This window comes from Entelurus aequoreus, linkage group LG12, assembly GCF_033978785.1.
Source record: "Entelurus aequoreus isolate RoL-2023_Sb linkage group LG12, RoL_Eaeq_v1.1, whole genome shotgun sequence".
In the NCBI taxonomy this organism is placed as follows: Eukaryota; Metazoa; Chordata; class Actinopteri; order Syngnathiformes; family Syngnathidae; genus Entelurus; species Entelurus aequoreus.
In genome coordinates, this window is record NC_084742.1 from 277743 (window position 1) to 305242 (window position 27500).

Consider the following 27500-nt stretch of genomic DNA (forward strand, 5'->3'; position numbering starts at 1 on the left):
TGAAGAAAATACAATCTTTATTCCTTATGTACATTACATACAATGCAATACTACAAGGCCATGGAGAAGTGCTGGCACAGGTGAGGGCAGCCCACTTCTCCACAGAGAAGAATGAGAGGGGAATTTAAGGAAACCCCGAAAACAGCATTTCATATTTGGCATTGTTTTGAAACAAAGGTGCTTTAGTTTTTTTTACAATATGATTATTTCTGATAGCTTTTGCAGACAACAAAACACCAACATGACCAGTGTTAATGCAAAAGACTAGTATTCATATTACAGTCGTTACACCACTGACGCTTAAAGCCACACTGAACAGAAAAGTATAACAGTAGAGGGGTTATATAGTTATCATTTTGTCAGAATAAAGTGAGAATATGACGATGAGGTTGTGAAGTCACAACTTTACCAGTCTTTTGTATTTCATCTTTACATTTAGTGAGCAACATTCTAACATAAATTTGTGACACTGAATTTGATGAGGAATAATATTGTTTACAAAAAGTAAACATGTATTGTCATTAAGGTGTCATTTATTGAGACCAATACAAGGAAACATTTTTTATGGGAAAAATACTCAAGTCATTTTCCTAGTAGAAATGATGAGAATTTCATTGGTTGCAATATTAAGACATTATGTATTCTGAAAAGAGGGTAGGGTTAAGGTTTTAGGGGAAAAAGTCTAAGACAATACAAGAAAACATTAATGATATTATCGTAATAAACTCATCGTGACAAAATAATTATGAACAGCCGTTTCTGACAAAATAGTCATAATATTACAGGACGTCAAGAAAAAGGCTGTATTCATAAAAGGAAAAGTTTGTAACTCAACTATGGAACGGGCTTTTAAAACAACAATATTGTAGGAGGAAAATTGTCATTTTACGTGTCTAAAGTCTGAATATTGTATTGTCAGTATTAAGAAAAGTCCCATTTTTTAAAGAAGACATTTTACCACAAAGCTTTGTCATGATTTAACGAGAAAGAAAGGAGTCTTAATAACATTATTAGAATAAAAATACAACCTAACATAACAAAAACTGTAAACATGAGAACAGTCACAACAACAAAATAGTAAAAGGTGGCAGGTTTGAAAGAAGCTTCTAGTTTGAGGTCAATTAACGACGACCGACTTTAGAAAGAATCCTTTTCTGTTCAGTGTGGCCCAAATAGTGTTTCAATAATACTACAGTACCATCAAAGTATTATCTGCAGGGTGAATAAAACCTGCTACAATTATTCACACAACTGATTTATTGGCAGCATGGATCCCAACTCTTATTCAGCGCTAGTGAGTGAGGCTGGAGCATAAAAAGTCATATTTGACCAAAATATATCTCTGTAATGTTCTATAATCTGAAGGTTGGATCCAAATAAATTGATGTACAGTCGTCCCTCGCCACATGGGATTGTATTCAAAACTTTTTTCAAGCATTAGTTAGACCTAAATAAGCATAAACATGTCAAGACTACAGTAGTATTGACATGTTTTATTTATATATATATTCTACAATTTTTTAGAGCTACATAAGCATAAACATGTCAAGACTACAGTAGTATTGACATGTTTTATTTATATATATATTCTACAATTTTTTAGAGCTACATAAGCATAAACATGTCAAGACTACAGTAGTACTGGCCAACAGATGAGAGTAAACCACTGTTCAGTATGCTGGCCACTGATTGGCTCAGCCTCAAGCAGCATTACTAGGTTGGATGAAAGAGTGTAATATTTTGTGACTAAAAAGCTGTCAAATTGTTCATTAGAAGGTTGATGAATGATATGTCCGGAGCCAATTAAGAGCGATAAGCGAGGGAGTAGTTATGTGCACAAAGTAGCATCCTGGCACATGGAATATACATTATTGGACTGTTGCTTGGGATGCAAACGCGGCATGACGGAAATGAATGGTTTCCAAACAGTAGGCGGAGAACACACATGGTAGAACCTACAGACAGTAGGAGGAGAACACACATGGTAGAACCCACAGACAGTAGGAGGAGAACACACATGGTAGAACCTACAGACAGTAGGAGGAGAACACACATGGTAGAACCCACAGACAGTAGGAGGAGAACACACATGGTAGAACCCACAGACAGTAGGAGGAGAACACACATGGTAGAACCTACAGACAGTAGGAGGAGAACACACATGGTAGAACCCACAGACAGTAGGAGGAGAACACACATGGTAGAACCCACAGACAGTAGGAGGAGAACACACATGGTAGAACTTACAGACAGTAGGAGGTGAACACACATGGTAGAACCTACAGACAGTAGGAGGAGAACACACATGGTAGAACCTACAGACAGTAGGAGAACACACATGGTAGAACCCACAGACAGTAGGAGGAGAACACACATGGTAGAACCTACAGACAGTAGGAGGAGAACACACATGGTAGAGCCTACAGACAGTAGGAGGAGAACACACATGGTACAACCTACAGACAGTAGGAGAACACACATGGTAGAACCCACAGACAGTAGGAGAACACACATGGTAGAACCTACAGACAGTAGGAGGAGAACACACATGGTAGAACCCACAGACAGTAGGAGAACACACATGGTAGAACCCACAGACAGTAGGAGGAGAACACACATGGTAGAACCTACAGACAGTAGGAGGAGAACACACATGGTAGAACCCACAGACAGTAGGAGGAGAACACACATGGTAGAACCCACAGACAGTAGGAGAACACACATGGTAGAACCTACAGACAGTAGGAGGAGAGCACACATGGTAGAACCTACAGACAGTAGGAGGAGAACACACATGGTAGAACCTACAGACAGTAGGAGAACACACATGGTAGAACCTACAGACAGTAGGAGGAGAACACACATGGTAGAACCCACAGACAGTAGGAGGAGAACACACATGGTAGAACCCACAGATTGTAGGAGGAGAACACACATGGTAGAACCTACAGACAGTAGGAGGAGAACACACATGGTAGAACCTACAGACAGTAGGAGAACACACATGGTAGAACCCACAGACAGTAGGAGGAGAACACACATGGTAGAACCTACAGACAGTAGGAGAACACACATGGTAGAACCCACAGACAGTAGGAGGAGAACACACATGGTAGAACCTAGAGACAGTAGCCTGCTAGCTAGCACAGCTTCCATCCACAAGACACTTTTCTACATGGATGTATGTCATCTACTGCTAGGAGAGGGTGGGGGTCTTGAACACTAACAGTTGTTGTTGGTCAGAGAAATACCTGCTGTCCTTCACTCTCTCTCTGCCCCGTGTGTGTGTGTGTGTGTGTGTGTGTGTGTGTGTGTGTGTGTGTGTGTGTGTGTGTGTGTGTGTGTGTGTGTGTGTGTGTGTGTGTGTGTGTGTGTGTGTGTGTGTGTGTGTGTGTGTGTGTGTGTGTGTGTGTGTGTGTGTGTGTGTGTGTGTGTGTGTGTGTGTGTGTGTGTGTGTGTGTGTGTGTGTGTGTTTGGTAAGGTGGAGGAGGAGTCTGTCGTGTGAGGGAGGGGCTAGAGGGTGATGAGGTCCACCAGGTTGCCCTTGGGCGGCGTCATGCTGTCAGGGAAGAAGTTGACCAGGGTGTCAAAGAGCTGAGTGCGCTGGGCGTACGTCTGGTCCATGTCGGAGAACCCTGAGGGGAGCAGCCAATCAAACAGCTTGAAGGAAACAAAATGTCCACCAGGTGACAGCCTCACTCTGAAAACATCTTCAGACTTTCCTTCACTTTTTAAATGTACACTTTCTTATTTGATGATGTTCTAACTAGAACTACAGTCTGTTATCACACATCATCTTATTTGATGATGTTCTAACTAGAACTACAGTCTGTAATCACACATCATCTTATTTGATGATGTTCTAACTAGAACTACAGTCTGTAATCACACATCATCTTATTTGATGATGTTCTAACTAGAACTACAGTCTGTAATCACACATCATCTTATTTGATGATGTTCTAACTAGAACTACAGTCTGTAATCACACATCATCTTATTTGATGATGTTCTAACTAGAACTACAGTCTGTAATCACACATCATCTTATTTGATGATGTTCTAACTAGAACTACAGTCTGTAATCACACATCATCTTATTTGATGATGTTCTAACTAGAACTACAGTCTGTAATCACACATCATCTTATTTGATGATGTTCTAACTAGAACTACAGTCTGTAATCACACATCATCTTATTTGATGATGTTCTAATTATAAATACAGTCTGTTATCACACATCATCTTATTTAAAGATGTTCTAACTAGAACTACAGTCTGCTTTCACACATCATCTTATTTGATGATGTTCTAATTAGAACTTGTGTTCCTACAGTCTGTTATCACACATCTTATTTGATGATGTTTTAATCATAAACACAGTCTGTAATCACACATCATCTTATTTGATGATGTTCTAACTAGAACTACAGTCTGTAATCACACATCATCTTATTTGATGATGTTCTAACTAGAACTACAGTCTGTTATCACACATCATCTTATTTGATGATGTTCTAACTAGAACTACAGTCTGTAATCACACATCATCTTATTTGATGATGTTCTAACTAGAACTACAGTCTGTTATCACACATCATCTTATTTGATGATGTTCTAACTAGAACTACAGTCTGTTATCACACATCATCTTATTTGATGGTGTTCTAATTAGAACTTGTGTTCCTACAGTCTGTTATCACACATCTTATTTGATGATGTTTTAATCATAAACACAGTCTGTAATCACACATCATCTTATTTGATGATGTTCATTTGTATTCACTGCTTTCTTTAAAAAGCAGGGGGAAAATCAATCAAATTATTGGTGACAAAATGGTTGCTTTTATTTAGAGGCCATATGGCCCAGGCCTACCAAGTTCATTTTCATCAATGAATGAATTGATGGCCTACTACAGTCGCTGCCTTTCCATGCACTAAATGCGTCTGATTTCTCAAATAGTTGAGTATTTTCACACCTACATGTGAAGTGTCCAGTAATTCCACTATTGGTCATAGTCATGAGCCTCCAGTACACTGGGGGGCGCTTACTTCAGTCCTTTTCCAGTTGACCTATGACCTAACACCAGCCATCTGTGGATCCTTACAACTTGTTTGAAGTGATATTGGCACAGGTCTCTAATGGCTATGTTGATGTTAAATACAAATGATCTTCAACATGACACTACTACAAAGGAAGAGGAGTTGTTTTCAAGGGATGCTTGGACAAAGAATCATGGAAACAAAACTTTAAAACGTTTCAAAGTTCATTCATGAGGTTCTGTGGATTGATGGAAGGAAAAGAGCCTTCTTGTTCCGATTGATACTGTTGCAGAGGAAGTTTGCTATGGTTGTGGATTATCTTGTGGAATACAGAGTTATTGTTCATCAGTTTGGATTGCAGTGTGAAGAGGTTTAGTATTCACCTTGTTAGATATAATACCATGGGTTTCCTTTGCTACCTTCTTAAATAAATCTGTTTCTTCTTTCCTCCCATCCATGCACTTGAAAATGTTCTGTTCTTTTAATTTGTGAAGCAAATAAACTTTCTCCTCTTCATGACAATTGCTATGTTTTTATTGAAAGGTATCTGCTTCAGGGTTCAGAGAGAGGATGTGAAGGGTCCCCTCCAGAGGTCTGCTTTCCAATGTCATAATCCAGGTGTGTAGTGCCATTTTTCAAAAACTGAACACGATCGGACGAAGGTGTCTCCATGGGCTTATTTAAAACCAAACTCTTTGAGAAATCAGACTAACTTAGTGCATGGACACGTACTGAGAAGTGCCATCATTAGTGTAAAAGCCAAGAGTGGGGCTTACTGAAGGGTCTCAATGCCAGGATGAAGACAATTCCAATCCACTATTGTGCTACCTTGGACATATCATTTGCAAACAGGATTTTAGCCTATTTGCTACTTAATCACATGCAATTGTGCAGCTCTCTTCCACTATTTTGTCAAACATGTGAAATCAGATGAGAGACTCACCAAGGGGGATGAAATCGTTGCTGGACTTGAAGAGAGCCGAGGGCAGGAGCTGAAACTATATTGCAACATCAATATTATCAACTGTCAGCAGAGAGACAATAGAGCACAATAAAAGGCCAATCCAGAACCTCTTTAGTCTCCTGGGGGTCTGTGTGGTCCACAGTGAGCGAGAGGTCATCTTGCAAGTATTTGAGCGCGCTCAGTGGCTCAGATTGGGCTTTCTCTTGGAACCTGGCAGAGCAAAAGACACGCTGCAGTCCTGACAAATCATATTTCTGCGGCCCACAGTGAGAAGACCTATACAGTGTTCCCTCCTTTAACACTGGGGTTACCTTCCAAAAAATACCCGCTTTAAGTGAAATCCCTCTAGAAGAAGTTGATTTTTTTCATGTGTTTTTGTTCATTATATATTCTTTTCGTTTACAGGTTGTTTTTGTATATGTTTTTTTCCGTTTACAGTCCTGTACAGTATGTTTTTTAATTTCTTATATGTGTTTTAAATCTGTAAAACCCCTAACCACACACTTTTCTCAGACAGGCATTAACATTTTCTCACATTTCTCTCGTTTAAACACTCTCAAAGTTCAAATCTTGGTGGATTTAAACAAATAAGTACAGTACACTACTGTATTAAACAATGGAACCAAAGATTAAAAGCTGTTTTTTACGGCTCTAGGTAGGGCTGGGCGATATGGCCTTTTTTTAATATTGCGATATTTTAAGTCCATATCGCGATACACGATATATATCTCGATATTTTGCCTTAGCCTTGAATGAACACTTGATGCATATAATCACAGCAGTATGATGATTCTATGTGTCTACATTAAAACATTCTTCTTCATACTGCATTCATATATGCTACTTTAAAACTTTCATGCAGAGAAGGAAATCACAACTAAAAAAAATCACTATTTTTTTCATACGGTGTTAATCTGGAAATGTTTGCCTCGGCATTTTGATGGTGTGGCACCGAACGGAGATGTTGACATGCGGAGTAAGCACTCTTCATTCTCTAGCAGGCGACTTTTGAAATGATGCTACATATTAGCATGTAATGCTACTTTTTATAGCAACGCTTTTGCCCCACACTTGACAAATGACGGTTGTCTGTTCGACATATTCCCACTTGAAGCCAAACCACCGCCAGACGATGGACCCCCTGCTGTTTTTGGGGGGAATTAATTCTTCCTTCAATTGTTACCAGATTCACACCTTCTCTCTCTCGTATTGCCACTTGCACGGCTGCGCTAGCATCACAGCTAACGTTAGCCATGCTGCTACCTCTCTGCTGCGTGAGGGCGTGTACGTATGTGACGTATGACGTGACAGTATGTGACGTGTGTAAGAAGGTGCGCTTGCTGTCTGTGAGAAGGAGACACAGGAAAGAGCGAGGAGAGCCTGTAGTGTAATGCCCGCAGCTAAAAGCAACTGCGTGAGAACGTATACTCCAATATCACGATATAGTCATTTTCTATATCGCACAGAGACAAACCCGCGATATATCCATATATCGCCCAGCCCTAGCTCTAGGATTTTTTTTAAAATCATAAAGCCTGCAGCATTTCTACACATAACCAGAGTCACACAATCTTTTTGGGCCTTAACTCCTGCGCTTTTGGCTTCGTCCTGCATTATAAAGGTGCGAGAGGGCATTTGTTTCCAAATTCTCATCCATATTAAAAACTTGTTCAGAACGATATCCCCCCCAGTGTGCATGAATAAGATTGATTGACAATGGTCAACAGTCCTTTAGCGAATCAGGACGCAGAACACAATGCGCGTTCATACACTGTAAAAAAAAAGCATGTGACACTGTAAAAAAATGAGTAAGAGCGAGGCTGTGTAAAGTGAAGCGTGTTGTAGCGAGGGAACACTGTCGGTGAAAAGCATTCCATCCACTGGGGGCTCACAGACCTGTACTTCCTGATGAGGTATCTGCAGTGGCGGAGGAGGTACTCCTTGGAGGGTCGGCACAATTTGAGCGACCAGAAGTCATCCAGGCGCATCTTTGGAGAACAAGATTTCCCTGGGTTGCCGCCAAACAAGTAATGCACCTGAGAGCGCAAACACTAAATAGTTCAGAATCATGCAGAGTTGTCACATGCTGCTTTTTCTGCAAATACAATACTTCAGTGTGTCTTTGCATGATAGCTAACAAAGGAATATACCAACTTTAACCACATAGGGCTGCACCATTTAGAGAAAAAAACCTCATTGCGATTTTTCTCTCCAAAATTGCTATCTCTATATTTTACACATATAAATGCATTCTTGTCTCAAGGTGCTGCACATTAGAACATTTCCATCCGTTAACTTCTTCCGCTAATCCAAGGTCGTGTCGCGGGGGCAGCATCCCAAGCAGAGAACCCCAGACTGTTCCATAATTTTGACTTTCAAAAAAATCTTTGGCTTTATGCAGACAGACTTAGTTAGACTCAGAGCTTGTGTCAACATCATGCTCTTAAACTGAAGGAATAAACTATACAGTGATTATAATGTCATGTAATCATAATAGATCATAATAATGCAAGAAACAATTTAAACTTTTATTTCTCATTACTTTACCATTGTTTACTACTGTCATTGGAAGGTAAATAACAAAAAATAAAACAAACTCATCTATGTAAGCAAAACTTGAACTGGAAGTGCATTTTTTCCCCAGCTGGAAGAACAAGGTGTTTGTGTTTATTGCTAACACGGCATTCTCGCTCCTTCGTACGTGCCCATCCCATTAGAAGCTGAAATATTACCACAAAGGAAGGTTTTTTTCTCCTAATTTTGGTCAGAACTTCTCACTGGCGAGTAGGGAGGCTCTCTGTCCGTGCGTCCTGTGTGCTCTCCGCCCACCGAGACAAAGATTGTGGATGACTGAGAAGAGGGCTCACTGTGTTTAGTTAACAGTAGAATTAACAACACAGAGTGAGACCTCTTTCTCTTTGAAGCGAAACATCAACAATTTTGATTGGCCAACATGTCTGTCACTCACATGCCGGGAGAAAAAAACCCCTCTTCCTCTTCAATGATTGATGGCAGTAGTTAAAAGCTTGATGAGGAGCAGGTTACCTTGTGCATCTCGTCGTAGACCAGCTGGTGTGCAAAGCGTGGACACGGCTCCTCCTCCTGCAGGACCTTGCTGGAGTTTTCTTTCACGACTTGGTCGTTCTTGTACACGCAAGACCTTGGATGGGTAAAAATACAAGACTTGGCACTTTGAATACAGACTTGTGAAAGGTAACATGGGTGATAATAAAACCAACAGCAGTTTGTTGACATGGTCATTTGTGTATATTTGTATTCTTTTGATGTTACCTAACAGCTGTTATGGTCCTTTTGTTGTATGTATTGACTATATAAAACTTTTGTAAATCTTGCTTATAATAATGGCTTTGGCATTTTGATAGTGATACAATCCAGGTTATTAACCAATATGCTTTTGTTTTGAAGCCCACCTAACAGGAAGTCACAGTGTGCACATGTGGATATTGTGTAACCAGACAGTAGTTATGTTGCACTTTCACACTGCCTAAAGATGATTTTAATCTACATTTCAACACTTCCTGGCGGTGCCAGATTGCATCATAAGTATCTTTGGAAAATGTACTTTGTTTAAAAAATATCTTGAAGTTGTTACTGCTAGTTCTTTTTACAGACAGTCGAAAATAACATGCTACAAATTCACTCGGTCACATCATTAGGTACACCTGCAAACTCTCAGATTCCGACTGAGCATGAAAAAAGCTGCTTCATGCAGCATTTACGTCACACGTGGGTTTTATTCTGCGCATGCCAAGATTAGATGAAAATAATACTTTATCCTACCTTTTGTGTTTCCTCACTACCTGAAGCAGAGGGGGAGGAGCTTTTCTCCCTTTAACTGCGAGCTTTAGTTAACGTCCAAATAAGTACATCCGCCTGGCTTTGACATCACAGCAATGTCTCCTCTTAAAGGTATTGAATGTGGCACGTCGCCACGGCTTTTTTTTATTACCGACACACCTTGAAAATAAGGTTTTTTTTGTACTTGAAAACAAATCAAAGTAATATAATGTATTGTAGCCCCCAGCAGAAATCACACAAAGTCTGACGCCATTTTTTACTTTTATTACAAATCTTATGATAACAAACAACGGCAGAATTCCAACAAGTTTTAACACTTTGGTCTCCTTGAGTCTTTGCTTCCCCGCCGGACACACAACAACATTTCCTCATTCTCCGCCAATCACCTGTCAGGCACGGATGGTGTGTTTGTAAACATGGGAAATCCAATCCAAACCACACGAACATAAAACATTAACATTAGCTGATCGTTACAGTATGAGTTCATTAATGTAGCATATTATTTGTGCACTTTCGACAAGTGATTTACCGACAACTTGACCACTGAATAAAGACTTTTATCACCGAAAACCGCACTACCAAAACCGGAAGTAAACAAAACGCACGCCATTGTCTGGAGCGTTGTCAGCATGTCTGTGATTTTTATACATATTGCAGATATCTACAAAATGTGCAAATATTAAGAGGACAACGGCAGCTTTTAAGAAGAGAAAGTCCAACTGGAGCAACCGTGCTACGCAAGTGTGACTGCAGCCTCATTAGTCAGGGACATGTCAGTCTCTAAACACGAGTACATTCCATAACACCACCAGAAGAAGATGCTAGATTTGTTGCTAGTTGTTTTTCATTTAAAAAAGTCTCTGAAAGTCTGTAAACACTTGAAAAAATCCCAACAAAGTACATTGTATAAAAAGCAGCAACAAATGTAAATATGGCAAAACGATTAAAAAATATATATATATATATATGTTAATACTAATTAATAATAACAGATTTGTGTTAGGATGTATGTATACATTAATTGAGCCTATTTAAAGAAAATCATATTGTCAGAGTAAATTATGCAAATTACTCAATGGCGTCAAGGTGACCACGCCCCTGCCGCCACAGTTATCTTGACAGTCTCGGGGAAACCCTGCCAGACTGCAAAACCCCGCTAACAGAGGCATCCAAAACAGCGTGCAAGCTTTCGCCAAAAAGCATGAACCTTATGATGTGATACTTTGGTGGTGTTGACCACCAGTATCCAACTTTGTAACAACATTAATAAGTCAGAAAAGACCACAATCATCATAGGTCCTATTTAAAGATATTGATCAAGTTGACAATACAACCAATTTTCCCTAGAAATGACCCTGTTGGGCTTTGAACATTATGTCGCCAAAGTGGTGAGCCATGTATGTCTGCCTTTTTTAGTCATGAGAAGAAGACAGTGAAGCGTCATTTGATGAACTGTCATGGACATAAACTGAACAGGTCAAATGTCATTCAATCAGCAGCATTAGTCATCATGTCCTGATTGGGACAAGACACAAAGAAATAAGCACAGAGATGGCTGACTGCCATGTGTGACTGTGCCCACACACAGCACCAACATCATGGAACCAGGATGAGGTACCAATATCCTCAATCCTGTGTACACCTTTTTGCATCTCATTGCCCATAACTGTAGTGCGTTCAAAGACCCTTGGTTAAAGTTTCGAACAGAGGCGTCACTCGGTTTTAAAGACATGGTGGTTTTAATAATTGTATATTAGTCACAACAGTGTATTGTTATAATAATAATAATGGATTACATTTATATAGCGCTTTTCTAGACACTCAAAGCGCTTCACAGAGAAGTGAGAAGCCATCATTCATTCACACCTGCTGGTGGTGGTAAGCTACTTTCATCATTCATTCACACCTGCTGGTGGTGGTAAGCTACTTTCATCATTCATTCACACCTGCTGGTGGTGGTAAGCTACTTTCATCATTCATTCACACCTGCTGGTGGTGGTAAGCTACTTTCATCATTCATTCACACCTGCTGGTGGTGGTAAGCTACTTTCATCATTCATTCACACCTGCTGGTGGTGGTAAGCTACTTTCATCATTCATTCACACCTGCTGGTGGTGGTAAGCTACTTTCATCATTCATTCACACCTGCTGGTGGTGGTAAGCTACTTTCATCATTCATTCACACCTGCTGGTGGTGGTAAGCTACTTTTATCATTCATTCACACCTGCTGGTGGTAAGCTACCTTCATCATTCATTCACACCTACTGGTGGTAGTAAGCTACTTTCCTCATTCATTCACACCTGCTGGTGGTGGTAAGCTACTTTCATCATTCATTCACACCTGTTGGTGGTAAGCTACTTTCATCATTCATTCACACCTGCTGGTGGTGGTAAGCTACTTTCATCATTCATTCACAGCTGCTGGTGGTAAGCTACTTTCATCATTCATTCACAGCTGCTGGTGGCAAGCTACTTTCATCATTCATTCACACCTGCTGGTGGTAAGCTACTTTCATCATTCATTCACACCTGCTGGTGGTAAGCTACTTTCATAGCCACAGCTGACCTGGGGTAGAGTGACGGAAGCGTGGCTGCCAGTTTGCGCCTACGGCCCCTCCGACCTCCACCCATCGTTCATCATTCATTCACCAGTGTGAGCGACAATGGGGGCAAGGGTGAAGTGATTTGGATGTGAAGAGGCGGGGAGCGAACCTGCACGGCCGCTCTACCCACTACGCCCTATGATTATTACCCATAGCAGTTCATCTCTACTTCACTTACAAGAATTAGTTGAATAGTGACAGGTTGTACGTTTATTTCAAGTCATATTCTGGTCACTTCTATTGAATTTGTTGGCACTTTTTGAGGAAATAAAACTACCTTTTTGTTAAACAAATGCAAAAAATGTTGTCTGAATGTTAGTCCCATCTTTTAAATAATGACTTTTTTAGTGCATGGAAACAAATGAAGTGTGTGTTTATGTAGGGTGGGATGGGCGGTTCCTTAGTGGAGGGTTAAGGAAGTGCTGGCGGTTTTGAATTCTGCTCAGGCATAGAGAGGGTAGTCAGCGAGTGTAGAGTCCTACCAGTTGTTACGGGCGATGTCGTAAATCCAAAAAGAGTTGCGGACGTTCTCCTCGCGTTTATCTTTGTCCTTACTGAGGCCTGACAGGACGTGGATCTCGTTGAGCTCGGGGTCGATGGTGGCTCTCTGGGTGAAGCCGGTCATTGGCACTAAGAAGCAAGGAAGCGACCATCATTATTCAAAAGTACAGCACACTAGGTATGAAAAAGATTCAAATAAGCTGCATTAATTATTGCATTTTTTCCCACAATGAGAAAAAAAACTAAAACAGCAAGCAGCAGACGAGCAAAAACAGCCTGGCGCCATGGCAACAAGCGCAGACGCTCCGCATGCAAATTCATCCTGATTTTAAGGGCCTTTATTTGCAATACGTCTTTACGGTCAATAAATACTTTTCATAATTAACACATAAATACAACTGCCTCATTTATTAATAATAAGCCTTTCCAGCATGCAGAATAAAAAAGTGCGTCAGGGACACAAGACAGAGAGCTCCATCGATTTAGCTTCCGCTAACAAGCTCATACTCAACACCCTGTGGGGAAATATATCTTTACCCTTCTAAAGTGCAACACTGTAAAGACTTCATTTAGGATTAAAAATGTATATTCAATTCACACTAAATATTTGCAGTTACATTTGAAGAATTTGTATTTATTATATGTATTGTATTTAATGCAATTTTAGCTAGCGACAGATGAAGTCTTACTGTGTTTTTAATGCTACGGTAAAAAAAAGAAATGATCAGACTCAGTTGCAAAAACCCATGTGTTATATGCTAATCGTTCTAGTAAATAAATATCAAATAAAAAAGTAGCATTCAATGTTGTTGTTTATGCAATGGCACAAATAATTCAATGCTATGTGGGCGTCTGCCAACATCCTAGGCACTGCCATTGTGCCACCCACACTGCTTTAAACATGTTTCATATTGTAAAGGGCTTTAGAGAAAAAGGCTATATAAATATAATTCATTTCACTTGTTTGGACTGTGATGGATTAAAAGAGGGTTTCCCTAACCTTGATTGAGGAAAAGGTCCCACAGGTCAATTATAAAGTGCATGATGTATTTGTTCTGCCTGTCACTTTGAATATCAACATAGATACAGTTTGTCCAAAAATGACTTATCAGAAAACTTCCACTAGATAGACTAAGTAGAGGATGAATTACATTTGGCAACCTTCCATTAGCTGCATTCATGGCATCCAGGATGCTGCTGAGAGCCATTTATAGGCCAGAGAGAAAGTGCTTCCCGTCTTACATTAGCAAGTGTCCAGATTTGTTGAAGTCCTCTACCTTGCAGACGCAGAGAGTGAAGGCTTCTAACTGCCTGCAATGGCAATAAAAGCGGATTTAATGTTCACTATCACGTGTCATTGTGATGCAGGGGAAGGCAACACTTTCCGGAAAAACAACATCATCTAATCAAAGCATGAACAGCCGTTTGGTTGGGCGATGGAAAAAGTATGCAAACAGTGACATCAAGTGGCCAACTGACGCAAAGACGCTCCTTATTGCTTTGCAAGGCCAACACTGACTTTTTGAATAGGGACAATTTAACCTACATTCCGGACAATAAGCCGCTACTTTTTTCCTACCATTTGAACCCTAAGGCTTATAAAACGGCGCAGGTAATTTATGGATTTTTCTTTGCTGACGGCCATAAAGCAAACAGTTTTCATTAAACACATGCGAGGTGGTTCGGGCATCTGGTCAGGATGCCACCCGAACGCCTCCCTAGGGAGGTGTTTAGGGCACGTCCGACCGGTAGGAGGCCGCGGGGAAGACCCAGGACACGTTGGGAAGACTATGTCTACCGGCTGGCCTGGGAGCGCCTCGGGATCCCCCGGGAAGAGCTGGACGAAGTGGCTGGGGAGAGGGAAGTCTGGGCTTCCCTGCTTAGGCTGCTGCCCCCGCGACCCGACCTCGGATAAGCGGAGGAAGATGGATGGATGGATGGACATGCGAAGACACTGAATAGGTGTGTTAGTGTTTGTGCTACGGCGCCATCTTTTGGACGAGTTGGCTCACTGCAGGTGCTGCTGGGTGAATGCCTACAAGTGTTTCCTGCTGTTCAAAGCTTTGGACCGGAAGTAGAAGTGGCGTTCTGTCTTCTAGCCATCCATAGCGTTTCTACTCGTATTGATTCTTCATTCATGACTCCAAGCAACGTTTGTAAGGTTTACAATATAACTAAAACAATTCTTACTTACTAAACCTTCCCATGTGTGATGTCTGTAGGAGTGTTTTCATGAACATGCTATCGTAATGTAATGACGCTAGCGTTGTGAGCATTCTCTAATATGATAAGGTTTACGAGTGTCTGTGTTAGTATTATTATCTTACACTGACATTCTTTTTGTATTGTTTCACTTTCACAAATTCTTCAGTAAATTCAGCGTGGAGTTATTGAGTCTGTCAAGCTGATTGGAGAGCTAGCTTCCGCAGCTAGTGGGTCCATGACCATGACTTCTGTTTTGTTTGATCGGCCGTTTTACTGCCGTGTTACAGACACCATTTGGAAATAATTAAGGTATGTAAATTAATTTACAAAATATTTCTGTGTAAATAACTCATTTTACAATGTACTATATATCTGCGGCTTATAGTCCTAATATATGGAAAATAATGTTTTTCTTCTAAAATGTAGTGGGTGCGGCTTATATACCGACTGTATTTTCCAGACTATATCCTATAGTCTGGAAAATACAGTATTTGTTGTGTACGTAGTTATTAACGGAGGCCTCGCCTGGTTTTGAAGGACGATTCAAATAAATAGTATATCAGTCTTTGTCATTTGCTAGATGTGTACATCAGTTTTTGAATCATGCATTTTAAATGCGTATTCTAAGTTACAAGGTTTCACTCCATTACACATTTTTACAGTGACCAAATTAAAATATTCTTGAATTGTGGGTGATTTTAGACCCAATGTGTAAAATAAAAATGGAAAAGGTTAGTGTAGAGAAAAAAAAGGTATCTTACCCATGCCCGAGTCCTTCTTAGTGCCATCAGATATGATCTCCACATGGTCCCCGTCCACGTCGTAGCTGAAGAAATCATTGAGGTAGGTCTTTGACCTCTGACCGCCAAACACATAAAGACAGCGGTTTCTCTGCCAGAGAAAATGTGATTAACATAGAGGATTCTTTCCAACAGACCAATATGTCTTCCAGATTTACAGTGTGGAAGAGCATGCAGTGTCCAATACGGGACTGGATGTCCTCTGGGCCGGCGTTGCAGGAGTCTTCCCGCAGGAGGCTCCACGTGCCGGCTTGGCAGTGGTAGGCGTAGAGGCCGCTGAACTGGGGCTCGGACGTGCGGCTGTCCTCCACGCTTCCGTTGCACGTCAGTATGCGTCCGCCGAAGGTGTAGATCATGTGCTTTTCAGAGTCCATACACATCTTAGGACAAAATGAAGCGCAAAATGATCATTTCACCAACAACTGCTTTTACTAAACAATCACATGACCCAGAGGCACTTCTGGGTTCCAGGCCATGGTCTGGAGCCCCATTAGGCTACTGTTTATTTCCCTGAATCAGCGGAAATGTGGGCGTATTTGGAAAGGTTCAGAGGCAAATATATAGGCGATCATGAAAAAATACTTCAAATGGGATGGAGTGGATTTATACGCTCTAAAGAAAAATACTTTTTGAAAAGATTTCAAGCATTTATCACCACCAAGACGTTACTGCTTGCTACAACCTCACTTTATTTGGATTTAAAAAAGAAAAGATTGGAGGCACATCAAGTCTTTACATCTGAGGGGTCCACAAATTAAATATTAATCAGTGAAAGACAAAGTTGGATTTATTGTGCATTGAGTGCTGCTGTGATCGTGACGCTAATGAGAAAGTTTGTTTGCAGTTGATTTCCTGCTACAAATCTTAGTCTCATCTACAATTCATGTCTGCAGTTATTTTCATGCTGTGAAGTTGATAGGCTCCAGCACCCCCGTGATCCCAAGAAGGATAAGCGGTAGAAAATGGATGGAAGTTGATATTTTGTCTCATTATTTAGGTATAGATGCCCCTGTTGTTCTGCAATGTTTGCTAGCGATATCAAGATTCAGTATATGCTGTTGAGATGTATTCATCTCCTTTATTAATACTATTAAGGATAAATCAACTGGATTGCTTCACAGAAGCTTTCTCAAACAAATCAAATATTCAAACTTTTTACAAAGTGATCACTGCAGACACCAGCATGGTCCGATTGTATTCCACAAGATGATGAAAGTGATATTTTTAAGAGACTTTTCCTTTTATTTCCTGACTTTATTACCGTTATGACTCTATGAAAGTTCTTTCCTATCTCTATTTGAACGACTGGAACAGCAATACGACATTTTCTGCTCAAACTCTACACTCACTCTCACTTGTTTGAATGCTACGCTCAAGCTGCTTGACCACCGTGTGGATTAAGCCGCCAAGAAGAAAAGAGTTGATAAAAGCGTGAAATCTCATCATCAATGCCCTTAATGAATTGTGTTGATTCTACTTGAATGATGATTTGTCCCACATATGAAGAACCGCTGCCAGGGACTTTGCCATATCATCTCCAAATGTTTCTTCAATTCTACAGACTATTTGTTTGATATTTTAATGGCAATGTGCAAACATTAGGGATGTCCCGCTCAGCATTTTTGGCCTTCAGACTTCGATTCAATCCCCTTTCGAGTCCGAATTTAGACGAGAAATTATAGAAGTGACAATGTTTTGAGGCAAGTAGCTAAAGTAAACACAATAACACATTTTTGAGAGGCTTATCTTGTTATGTTTAGAATGTGCTAGTATTGTTGTAAATTTGAGGTATTGAATGTGACATACAATTGTTTACAGCGAGTCGTGCACAATAACTAAACAAAAGCTACAATCAAATCATGGATTAAATGTCGACTCTAAGCGTGAAACTCAATCTCAACTAAGGCAAATATTGGCCCTGATTGGATGATGGACACAACAGCAGGTGCAGAAGAGTGCTGCACTGAACTACCTGGTGGTCGAACACTAGCTTGGGCCCTCCGTCCGCCGACGTGTCCTCGCTCAGGAGTGTCCAGGTGTTGACGTGGATGTCGTAGCGGTAAAAGTCACTCTTCAGGGACTTGCTGTTCCTCACGCTGGAGTCCAGGTAGCGGCCTAGTGTGTAGATCTGACGTCGCTGGGAGTCGATACACATCTTGTGGCAGGAGCGGGCGCTGGGACCGCTCTGAACGGCGCACAGGTATGGCTTGCTGAAGGTGGAGGGTTAAGGTGCATGTTGTGTGTGTGGGTGACTCCGTTACCTCTTTCTCAGTGTCCTTGGAGATGCACACCCACTGGTTTTCCTGCACACTGTAAGCCCAGAAGTCAGCCAGGTCCTGTGTGCCGTCCCAGCCCCCAAAGAGGTAGACCGTCTCTGTTGAACACCATTGGAAAAATGCTTGATAGATGGCAAGCGTGACAGCGCCACCTGCTTGAGGCTATGCAGGATTCAATCACCACACATTATCCGTGCCGATATTTGGCATTTTGTCCTATAGCAGTAACAATCTTCTTCTTTTTTTTGTTTTTGTTTCACAACTACAACAGAAGGACATCAGCATAGTATTTAAAAATCTGTATTAGTCAAGTAGATGGTTATAATCACTGTTCAAGCATGTGAAGAGCGACCCACTTCCTCTTGTGTTGCTCGCTTCTACACGCTATATCTCTTCTGCTTAGCTTGCAAATCTTCCTTTTTTTGCAGGACATCCAGTTTTTGTCCTTCTTTCAGGGGCTGTTTTACCGGTTGCGCTTCGTGTGTTTGGCTACTGCAAGGAACAATCCTCCATCTGAGTGTGGGCTCATTAAAAGGAGCGTGGAGAGTTTCATGTTCTGTAATTCAACCAAGTAACGCAACAGAGATGGACGGACAGAAAAATCTCAGCTTTGTGTACATATCCTGACAAATATGAGATGATTATATTAGTAAAGAAGAGCAGGCAGCAGCTGACACATTCTCATACTTTCTGTAACATCCAGGAAGAAATGATGTCAGCCATCTTGAAAAACATCTCAACTATAATCTACGTGTTTTTATTGAAATGTTGACAATATTTAACGAGGAAACCTTACAATGTATTAAATCTATACAGTGTTATAAAATGGAGTAGATGAGTTATTATGATAATGAATGTGAAATGTATTCATATTTTGACCAATTTTCCCAGGTGATGTTCCATATTTTGAAATCAAATGTTGATGTTCCTCTGAGACACACCTAATAAAGGTGTTTGCTGTGTTTCATTTAGCAGCAAAACACAACATCAAACTTTATGTCACTACTGGTCCAGGCCTTCCTAGAAAATAATAATAATTGTCCAGATGTTTACTGAGATGTCTATCAGAGGCATACAGTCATGGAGCAGAAACTGTGACACCTATTTAACATTTAAAACTGCACTGAAGCTAATCAGACATGCACACACAATTAGATTATTCACAGGTTTTTTTGTTTGTAGTTTGTTTTACTTTTTTTGTCCAAGGTCTGTGCTTACGGTATGCTTGTAATGTGTAATGTCTTGAGATTGATGTATTCTTTTGTATCATGACCTGTTGAATGTTTACTGTATTACTACCTGCCTTAGGACAACTGATGAAAATGAGCATATTTACATTGTTGCTCTATGTTGATGAATATGTACTGTCCCAATTCAAATAAATAAATACATCTAATACTCATGTTTAAATAATGAATATCACCTCCACATATGGCTTACAGGCCTCCTTGACTACTAATAATCGGTTATTGGCCCTAAAAAAAGCCGTCAGTCGGTCTGTAGTAGGTATCAGGTCCTTGATGATGTGTGACACTTCAAAAGCGACCATCTAAGATGCTCTTCTCTCAACAGTGGAGCAAAGAAGACGATAGTTTCCTCATGTTTGGTGCTGACCCATTAATCCATCCATTTTGTACCGCTTGTCCCTTTGTCTATTTTGTGTTCAATGACTGAGAACGGTACGTGCTTAGCAATGTCTCCTAAGTCCCTCTGTCGCACATCTAGGGCTGGGCGATATGGCCTTTTTTTAATATCGCGATATTTTAAGGCCATATCGCGATACACAATATATATCTCGATATTTTGCCTTAGCCTTGAATGAACACTTGATGCATATAATCACAGCAGTATGATGGTTCTATGTGTCTACATTAAAACATTCTTCTGGGGACGGCGTGGTGTAGTTGGGAGAGTGGCCGTGCCAGCAATATGAGGGTTACTGGTTCAATCCCCACCTTCTACCATCCTAGTCACGTCCGTTGTGTCCTTGAACAAGACACTTCACCCTTGCTCCTGATGGGACTGGTTAGCGCCGTGCATGGCAGCTCCCACCGTCAGTGTGTGAATGTGTGTGTGTGAATGGGTGAATGTGGAAAATAGTGTCAAAGCGCTTTGAGGTAGAAAAGCGCCATACAAGTACGACCCATTTACCATTTCTTCATACTGCATTAATATATGCTACTTTAAAACTTTCATGCAGAGAAGGAAATCACAACTAAAAAAATCACTATTTTTTTCATACGGTGTTGATCTGGAAAAGTTTGCCTCTGCATTTTGATGGTGTGGGCGTGTGGCACTGAACGGAGATGTTGACGTGCGGAGTAAGCACTCTTCATTCTCTAGCAGGTGACTTTTCAAATGATGCTACATAAATAAATGATAAATGGGTTATACTTGTATAGCGCTTTTCTACCTTCAAGGTACTCAAAGCGCTTTGACACTATTTCCACATTCACCCATTCACACACACATTCACACACTGATGGCGGGAGCTGCCATGCAAGGCGCTAACCAGCAGCCATCAGGAGCAAGGGTGAAGTGTCTTGCCCAAGGACACAACGGTGTGACTAGGATGGTAGAAGGTGGGGATAGCAGTAATGCTACTTTTTATAGCAACGCTTTTGCTCCACACTTGACAAATGACGGTTGTCTGTTCGACATATTCCCACTCGAAGCCAAACCACCGCCAGACGATGGACCCCCTGCTTTTTTTGGGGGGAATTATTTATTCCTTCATTTGTTACCAGATTCGCACCTTCTTTCGCTTGTATTACCGCTCACACGGCTATGCTAGCATCACAGCTAACGTTACCATTCTGCTACCTCTCTGCCGCGTGAGGGTGTATACGTATGTGACGTATGACGTGACAGTATGTGACGTATGACGTGACAGTATGTGACGTGTGTAAGAAGGTGCGCTTGCTGTCTGTGAGAAGGAGACACAGGAAAGTGCGAGGAGAGCCTGTAGTGTAATGCCCGCAGCTAAAAGCAACTGCGTGAGAACACATACTCCAATATCACGATATAGTCATTTTCTATATCGCACAGAGACAAACCCGCAATATATCGCGCATATCGATATATCGCCCAGCCCTACGCACATCAAACACTTCCTGTCTGAATACCAGCAGGAAGGACAAAAGGAAGAAAAAAAACCAAGTCATTGCAAGTCTTTCTCACCGGTCTGGACGTCAATAACCATCTGATGTCCTCCCCTCATCCCTGGCCTGTTGTCGTCAGCATCACCTGCAGAGAGCAGAGGAAGGCGGGTACAAGGACAGCATGTGAGCGTGGATGCAAGGAGGATGGGGAAGCCACACCCAAAAGGAAGGCAGCATTGTTTCAGCTACAAAGCTTGGACAATATACTCTTTCAATAGATGGGCTCACTGTTCACGTCGTCCCTGTTGCTTTCTTGGGCGCTTGTACCTTTGTTGCATTTGGGGATGATCTGACTCCACCTGGGCTTGTACTCCTGCTGGCTGATGTACTGGTTAAACAAACCGTCTGGCAAGGAGAGAAAAGAGTTGATCATCACCACGTCAAGTGGCCATGGAGCCACCGCCGGACTCTTCACCTCTTACGGCTTTGTCTATGAGGTCTTCGCAGGCGTCGAAGTCTCCTTGCAGCACCAGTCGCTCGTGCAGGTGGGTCAGCATCGGGTGTTCAAGTGCGATCCGGGTCTTCTTCTGCAGCGACTCAAAGGCCTCGGTGTAGTTATGCTGACGGAAGTGTTTGAGGCAGAGGCGGATGGCTTCCTGTTCTCTGTACTGCAAAGGCAGGAAGACACTTCACCACAGAGTGGATGGCTGCACGTGTGTGTGTGTGTGTGTGTGTGTGGAACAACAAGCCCACTTGTGCCTTGACAATACCCAAAATTGGTCATGATCCCATTTAATCACACTTTTGAATGGGAATTAATTAGAGATGTCCGATAATATCGGACTGCCGATATTATCGGCCAATAAATGCATTCAAATGTAATATCGGAAATTATCGGCATCGGTTTCAAAAAGTAAAATGTATGACTTTTACAAACTCCGCTGTGTACACGGACTTAGGGAGAAGTACAGGGCGCCAATAAACCCTAAAGGCATTACCTTTGCGTGCCGGAACAGTCACATAATATCTACGGCTTTTCACACACACACACACACACACAAGTGAATCCAATGCATACTTGGTCAACAGTCATACAGGTCACACTGAGGGTGTCGTATAAACAAGTTTAACACTGTTATAAATATGTGCCACACTGTGAACCCACACCAAACGAGAATGACAAACACATTTCGGGAGAACATCCGCACCGTAACACAACATAAACACAACAGAACAAATACCCAGAACCCCTTGCAGCACTAACTCTTCCGGGACGCTACAATATACACCCCTGCTACTACCTACCCCCTAACCCCCCCCCAACCTCAACCTCCTCATGCTCTCTCAGGGAGAGCATGTCCCAAATTCCAAGCTGCTGTTTTGAGTCATGTTAAAAAAAATAATGCACTTTGTGACTTCAATAATAAATATGGCAGTGCCATGTTGGCACTTTTTTCCATAACTTGAGTTGATTTATTTTGTAAAACCTTGTTACATTGTTTAATGCATCCAGCGGGGCATCACAACAAAATTAGGCATAATAATGTGTTCATTCCACAACTGTATATATCGGTATCGCTTGATATCGGAATCGGTAATTAAGAGTTGGACAATATTGGAATATCTGCAAAAAAGCCATTATCGGACATCTCTAGAATTAATCATGATTAACTAAAGGTTATTAAGAATCATTTGAATCCACTTAAAAAGGGCCCAACAGTTGGACACAAATGCAATGTTATTGTCAAAATGTCAACATTTACTTGAATGCATGACATTATTTTGGTAAAAGTTAAGTTTGTCTGGGGGTGTTTGGAAGTGAACTTTGTCTCCTTACTCATCTTTGACCATGTGCAGTCAAAGAGTCATTAATACTCTCATGTGCTTGTAATGCGTGTTGGGGGCAAGTTTCTTGAAAACACCTTGGTCTTGTCTTGTTTTGTTTTCCTCTCAGTTTAGGATGCTAAGAGAGCAGTTTGTTGGTTCAAGGTTCACAATGAAATATCTTGGTGGATTTACATAAGTTTAGATTGGGCTATGTCCTTTCTTAATAAGGGGAAATACATTAATGACTCTTGTTTTCATGTTAGCATTTAAGCTAGCGAGCTGGCACCAGTCAGTCTGTTTATCAAAGTGCAGTTATTAATATCGGTTACCTCATTTGAATCCAAAGATTGGGGTATGGCCTCTCTTAATAAGGGGAAATACGTTAATGACTCTTGTTTTCATGTTATCATTTAAGCTAGTGAGCTGGCACCAGTCAGTCTGTTTATCAAACTACAGTTGTTAATGTCCTTTTTTACCTCATTTTAATCCAAAACCGTAATACTGGAGTTTTACCACGGTTATCAATACAATATTATTGTTACATCCCTAGTCTGCTGCTAAATTACGGTCCTATTATCGTTGATATGCCAAATAATGTATGGTTATGACTGGAGGCTGCTAAATGTATTGTGATACGGATGTTGGTCCGCATCACCATGACATGTTTCTAATGTCCATGTCAAGACTAATTTCTTTTGAAGCTGATGGTGAAGTTCAAGTGTCTGACCTTGCTGTACCAGTTAAGGCAGGGCTGCACCACATCTGGATCCTCAATGCCATGTAGCTCAATGTACCAAATGCTGAAGTTGAAACTGGGCCCCCATGACATCAGAGGCACTGGGGGACAAATGTACTTGTCATCAACAAAGTTGGGAAGTACAAGCGCACAAACAAGAAATCCCTTCTTTTTACCTATTTTGACAAATCTGCAGGGAAACATTTGCTCGTCAATCTTGTGCTTTAAGGTGAAAGTTTCCTTGTTGTAGTCGTTTTTAAGGCCACTGGTGGAGGGGAAGAAAAACAGAGGCCACTCTTTCACAACTCCAACTGTCGGATGTGAGGACTTCACCCACTTGCTAGTAAAATTGCTTAACATTCAAACAAAAGCATATTTTTCTCATTGCCATCTTTTTCTTATTATTATTCCATTTAATTGGAAGCAGCGCGACCTCACCTGGACAAAAGATCCGTCATGTTTTCTTCACTCATCCCACCAAACACTTTGAATTTCTTCAGGTTGCAGACGTGCGTCTTCTCATATTTCCCAAAGGTGATGCTCTGAACAATCGCAGGCCTTTCCAGTTTCAAGACTAAAAACTGTGCAGCAAGACAGACAGTTTGCATATCAATTCCCACAAACGGCAGAAATCACAATGTGTCATTTTACACCATTTTAATGAACTTCACTTTACCTGTGGAGGGTAGTTGCTCTCAGAAGACCACCTGGAGGACTGATCATTCGGTTTGTCCACCAAAATGTTCCTATACGACATTCAGAATAGAAACAAGTAAAGCTCTTCAGACATTACACAAGCATTCATTCAAAGTTCTCAGATTGAGAAGATTGTAAAGAAGGTCAAATTATAACAACCATGCAGGCCAATAAAGCTGATTCTGATATCAGCATTGAAGCAAAATGCTTGGATAAAACCGCAGATTACAGCATCGGAGCAAAAGTTTCCAATAGACTTACTGACAAAACTTAAGCGAAGAAAAGAACAAAGCAAATCTATACAAACAATGTTTAATGTATTAAATCGACTTTTTCACAAAATAGATCATGTTACAATCAAATGAACAGAAGGAGAACCTTCCTGCACATATGTCCACAAAGGGCCCAATTTAGCCAGATGTTATATTTGACCATAACCCAAATATATGTCAGGTAAAACAGGCATAAATTATTGTTTAAATCATCTTCCAGAGATTATTTTGACCGATTGTTTACAAGGGGCAGCGCAGTGCATTGTGGGTAGCTGACAGTCGATAGTAGCAAAGGTTCACATTCACGAGAAAAGACACTCGTACATTAAATGCAACTTGATGTATGGATACATAACTTGCAATATGGATACATAACTTGATATATGGATACATAACTTGATAAATGGATACATAACTTGATAAATGGATACATAATTTGCAATATCGATACATAACTTGCAATATGGATACATAACTTGCAATATGGATACATAGCTTGATATATGGATACATAACTTGATATATGGATACATAACTTGATATATGGATAGATAAATTGATATACGGATACATAAGTTGATATACGGATACATAGCTTGATTTATGGATACATAACTTGATATATGGATACATAACTTGCAATATGGATACAAAAGTTGATATATATATATGTATATATATATATATATATATATATATATATATATATATATGTATATATATATATATATATATATATATATATATATATATATATATATATATATATATATATATATATATATATATATATATATATATATATATACATAGCTTGATTAATGGATACATAACTTGATATATGGATACATAACTTGCAATATGGATACATAAGTTGATATATGGATACATAACTTGATATATGGATACATAACTTGATGTATGGATACATAAGTTGATATATGTATACATAAGTTGATATACGGATACATAAGTTGATATACGGATACATAAGTTGATGTATGGATACATAAGTTGATGTATGGATACATAACTTGACATTTGGATACATAAGTTGATATATAATGATAAATGATAAATGGGTTGTACTTGTATAGCGCTTTTCTACCTTCAAGGTACTCAAAGCGCTTTCACAGTATTTCCACATTTACCCATTCACACACACATTCACACACTGATGGCGGGAGCTGCCATGCAAGGCGCTAACCAGCAGCCATCAGAGGCAAAGGGTGAAGTGTCTTGCCCAAGGACACAACGGACGTGACTAGGAAGGTAGAAGGTGGGAATTGAACCCCAGTAACCAGCAACACTCCGATTGCTGGCACAGCCACTCTACCAACTTCGCCACGCCGCCCTCATATGGATATATAAGTTGATGTATGGATACATAAGTTGACATATGGATACATAACTTGATATATGGATACATAAGTTGATGTATGGATGCATAAGTTGATGTATGGATACATAAGTTGATATATGGATGTATAAGTTGATGTATGGATACATAACTTGATATATGGATACATAACTTGATATATGGATACATAAGTTGATGTATGGATGCATAAGTTGATGTATGGATACATAAGTTGATATATGGATGTATAAGTTGATGTATGGATACATAACTTGATATATGGATACATAACTTGATATATGGATACATAAGTTGATGTATGGATACATAAGTTGATATATGAAATGTTAATTAGCAGGTTTGATGGCTAAAACAAGGCAGTTTACAACATGAACTTGCAAGCCGGCTGACTGCTGCGTTTCGGGAAAGTTCCAGCGATACTAATATGTGAAATGTGTGGGGAAATAAATGTCAACAATTCGATACTAATATGTGAAATGTGTGGGGAAATAAATGCCAACAATTGTGTGCTTGGAGAAGGAAAAGTCAATAAAAATGAAGCCATGTTTACAAAATATGTGAAATGTGTGGGGAAATAAATGTCAACAATTCGATACTAATATGTGAAAAGTGTGGGGAAATAAATGCCAACAATTGTGTGCTTGGAGAAGGAAAAATCAATAAAATAGAAGACATGTTTACAAAATATGTGAAATGTGTGGGGAAATAAATGCCAACAATTGTGTGCTTGGAGAAGGAAAAATCAATAAAATAGAAGCCATGTTTACAAAATATGTGAAATGTGTGGGGAAATAAATGTCAACAATTCGATACTAATATGTGAAATGTGTGGGGAAATAAATGTCAACAATTGTGTGCTTGGAGAAGGAAAAAGTCAATAAAGATGAAGCCGTGCATGTCGCTACTTCTGCGTGATGTTAAAATGTCAGAAAGACAACAATGACACAACGCAGTAGAAACCACAATATCTCTTCATTTATTAGCATTCAAATGATGAACCGACAATATTATTTGGAAACGATAGCGGTTAGAAAGCAAGAAAGTGGTTGGCTAATGCTAATGCTAATGCTAATGCTAGGCCAGTTAGCTCGTAGGAAGGCACAATGGCGATGACAAACATTTGAATTGAATGCAAATACCGGACTAACGAATGTGAAAATGACTCACTCGGGTAAATATGTGGAGGAGTAAGAGCTCCATTTAAAAAGGCTGAAAGTAAGAACTCTGCTCTCTGGAACGGCAGCCATCTTGTTGCAGGAAACAAACAAGCAGG

General features: G+C 40.3%; 1 protein-coding gene across 7 annotated transcripts; it reads right to left on the reverse strand.

The window, feature by feature from the left end:
• On the reverse strand, positions 1-27500 carry LOC133661326 (muskelin). Of its 7 annotated transcripts, none has more exons than XR_009827916.1 (20): positions 27395-27500; positions 24555-24624; positions 24317-24459; positions 24055-24143; positions 23870-23979; positions 21791-21983; positions 21604-21720; positions 21395-21460; positions 18200-18312; positions 17911-18123; positions 16097-16318; positions 15900-16029; positions 12915-13062; positions 9054-9168; positions 7905-8044; positions 6116-6218; positions 5988-6042; positions 3084-3635; positions 2457-2804; positions 1-2384 (listed from the first exon to the last, which is right to left on the reverse strand). XR_009827916.1 is itself a non-coding variant. In XM_062064454.1 (18 exons), exons 1-18 carry the CDS (start codon positions 27472-27474, stop codon positions 3514-3516), a joined length of 2190 nt encoding a protein of 729 aa, XP_061920438.1. In that variant the 5' UTR covers positions 27475-27500; the 3' UTR covers positions 2820-3513. The 7 variants fall into 7 exon arrangements, 2 of the variants coding, with proteins under 2 accessions (XP_061920438.1, XP_061920437.1); XR_009827917.1 differs by having other exon boundaries at positions 1-1955; positions 2280-2804; XR_009827915.1 differs by having other exon boundaries at positions 1-2804.

Excerpts from the sequence above, each read along its gene's own strand:
- LOC133661326 (XM_062064453.1), bottom strand. The coding sequence starts at position 27,474 with ATGGCTGCCGTTCCAGAGAGCAGAGTTCTTACTTTCAGCCTTTTTAAA. Across the intron at positions 23,980-24,054 it reads CTGCAGATTTGTCAAAATAG|TGCCTCTGATGTCATGGGGG; the intron begins GTAAAAAGAAGG and ends TTTGTCCCCCAG. Across the intron at positions 21,461-21,603 it reads CAACAGGGACGACGTGAACA|GTGATGCTGACGACAACAGG; the intron begins GTGAGCCCATCT and ends TGCTCTCTGCAG.